General features: G+C 36.8%; 1 protein-coding gene across 4 annotated transcripts; it reads right to left on the bottom strand.

Moving 5' to 3' along the window:
• Positions 1 to 337: 337 nt before the first annotated feature.
• LOC140826497 (uncharacterized) lies at positions 338 to 2,041 on the bottom strand. 4 transcript variants are annotated; one of them, XM_073188844.1, is made up of 3 exons: positions 1,827 to 2,041; positions 918 to 1,632; positions 338 to 842 (listed from the first exon to the last, which is right to left on the bottom strand). In XM_073188844.1, the coding sequence occupies exons 2-3, from the start codon at positions 1,483 to 1,485 to the stop codon at positions 499 to 501; spliced, it is 912 nt and encodes a 303-aa protein (XP_073044945.1). In that variant the 5' UTR covers positions 1,486 to 1,632; positions 1,827 to 2,041; the 3' UTR covers positions 338 to 498. The 4 variants fall into 4 exon arrangements, with proteins under 4 accessions (XP_073044945.1, XP_073044942.1, XP_073044944.1 ...); XM_073188841.1 differs by having other exon boundaries at positions 338 to 1,632; positions 1,827 to 2,025; XM_073188843.1 differs by having other exon boundaries at positions 338 to 1,632; positions 1,845 to 2,025.
• Between the last annotated feature and the right edge of the window lie 688 nt (positions 2,042 to 2,729).

The following is a 2,729-nucleotide window of genomic DNA, read 5'->3' as shown; positions in this document are numbered from 1 at the left end:
TGGAAGCATGAAGGAAACAGAATGTATGAGCTGCATTACGATTACATGTGTATAATGTATCATACACTTTTTTCACAAAACCAATCTAAATAATATTATCAGTAGGCTATGAATCCGGGCAATACATAATATGGAAACATAGGTAAACAATAATTTAAAATACATCACACACTACTCATGTAAGTGTACTGATAACCTGCCATTTTTATCTATTTGCAACTGTTTGATTGGAATTCTATACTATTTTCTTGATGAAGAAGCATTTTCCAGAATGTGTATCTGACCTGTTTCATGTATCAACCATGAAATCGCTACCTTGGTAGCAAGGGAGACTAAATCTTTACCCTCGAACCTGGAAGATTTGTGCTCGCTTTATCCATTTATCGCCTTTAACGAGGTTTAGCTTAATTCTCTTCATCAGCAAGACAGTAAGACAAGGAGAAGATATAAACAAAGCATGTAAAATTTATCACAATATAATTCTATCTTCTCATTAGGCTAGTGCAAATGAAATCCCACGTCTTTGTTTCGCTCGTTTCTGGAGCTGTTCTGTGACGGGAGAATATTGGAAGAATTCGACAACTGCAAGCCCTGGAAAGTTTGGTTTTTGGGGACAAATTCGATATCCATGGCAGAAACATGAGAAGGGAAACAAGATTGTGATATCCCAGCAGGTTGATAGACGAGAACCTGTTGAGATCCAGATGGGACGGAAAGTGTTGAATATGGCAATTGAACTAGGTTAAAATTATGCAGATCTTCAGAAAGGGCGGGATTTTTTGGAGGATATTGTGTCAACCTTAAATTTGATGGATCCCATTTGAGAAAGGTATTGTAAGGCACTGCAGTAGGATTCAGAAAACTTGATGAGCCAAAGTTCAATCTAGATAAGAAATTGTTTGCTGAAACATATGCACCTTGTTCTTCATGAAATCTTGCTGAATTTTCATCTTTTTGATCAATGGTTCTTGTTTCTCCTAGAGCTGCATCCTCGGACGATCCCCAAAGGAAATTCGATCTGGGATTTTTGAACTGATCATGATTCAACCAGTTTATACTGCCAGTACCGATTGTCAAAACCGCTTGTTTGTCATGACGAGGTATGAAATCTTGATGAGGAGAACCAAAAATCTGATGAGCATTATGGCAAAAGCTCCCTGGTGGAATTTGGAGCGGAGGCAGTTCATCAATATCATCCTTTGCAGCTTTGAGTAGCCAATCCACAACTTTGCTCGGCTGATTCAGGCCTAATCGTTCTTGAAGATCATATAAATGTACGGCGGTTGGAACCGAGAGCCGGATCCTCCTGTCTCTAAGGCCTTTAACTGTGAACACTTTGCTGTGCCTGTCTTTGCCTCCGAATCCTCGAGAAACACGCACGATACGAGGGTCGTTCGATCTGGACCATGTTTTCGACGAAGTACTTGACGAGGGCTTAAAGATTTTGGCATGGTCATCAGATGCGGTGTTTTCTTTTCGAATCATCCTCTCACGTCTCTCATAATTCAGAAAAATAATACATGTAATGAATTTTCTTGAAAACCCTCTTAGGTTTAGGTGCACAGGCTTCAATCCCAGTTCAGACCCTCAAGATTCTTCCATGGCAGCATAAATTCCAGATATACTTAATTCCTGCACGTCAAAGATCGTTATCCGTGAGATCGAGAAATCCTCTTCAAGTTGCACCCAAAAAAACTAGCTAAAAGGAGTCAGTTGATGTCCAACACACAACTACGTTACCAAACTCTAGACGATCCAAATTATGAACAGATCTCAATCATATAATTACAACAACTTTTTTTATACAAATAAATTAAACATGCTACCTATGAAAACACTTTTACCACAATCATGAAAACATGAGCAACCTGTCCGAGATTTACCTGAACAAAAAAAAAACATGTGAATTCAGATTTCAAATGAAACGTTCCTTTTGCTGTCAAGTTTATGCCAAAAGATGTCATATTTGTAAAGAAACAAAGGAAAAAGAAGATGGGTGTCAGCTTCACTGACCCGGGTCCATTGAAGAATTGGTGCACAAGAAGCCACGTGAGTCATCTTATGACAGATAACTGTTGTTTTCAAAAATCTTATCAGTTAACTTAATTGCACCCACGCCTGGCCTGCATACTACATAATCAACATCTTAACTAACATGTCAATGAATTTAAATAATATATTAGTTGTCTAGAATTAATTCATATTTATATATTTAATTTCTTCTGTCTGATCAGAAGGAGAAATGTATAAAATATTACGAAAATAAAGGGATTATTATTGATTTATATATAATTCTTCACTTCTTCTGCATGGCTATATTAGTATATATCACATGGCTTGACAGATGCTATCTGCGAGAGAACTGAAGTTAGCATGTCAGAACTTATATACGGGCCAGGAGGTTAAGACCATTCGCGATCAGTAGAAGCAGTTGTCCCTTTTGAATTAAAAGATTAAATTTTGACATTTTTTGGCTTGTGGAATGGAATGACTTTGAAAACAAACATATATAATCAAGAGTATATCTCTAATTATGACACGTTCTCACGAATTTTAATCTGTGGGACGGGTATCCTAACGATATTAACAATAATAAGTAATATTCTTAGCTTACAAAATAATATTTTTTCATAGATGACTCAAATAAGAGATCCGTTGCCTATAATCGATTATATCTCGTCTCTAAACCGGTACACGTTAAATAAGAACAAACTGGATAATATGTTATA

This window comes from Primulina eburnea, chromosome 3 (genome assembly GCF_022965805.1).
Source record: "Primulina eburnea isolate SZY01 chromosome 3, ASM2296580v1, whole genome shotgun sequence".
Taxonomy (NCBI): domain Eukaryota; kingdom Viridiplantae; phylum Streptophyta; class Magnoliopsida; order Lamiales; family Gesneriaceae; genus Primulina; species Primulina eburnea.
This window is presented reverse-complemented; position numbering and strand designations above follow the sequence as displayed.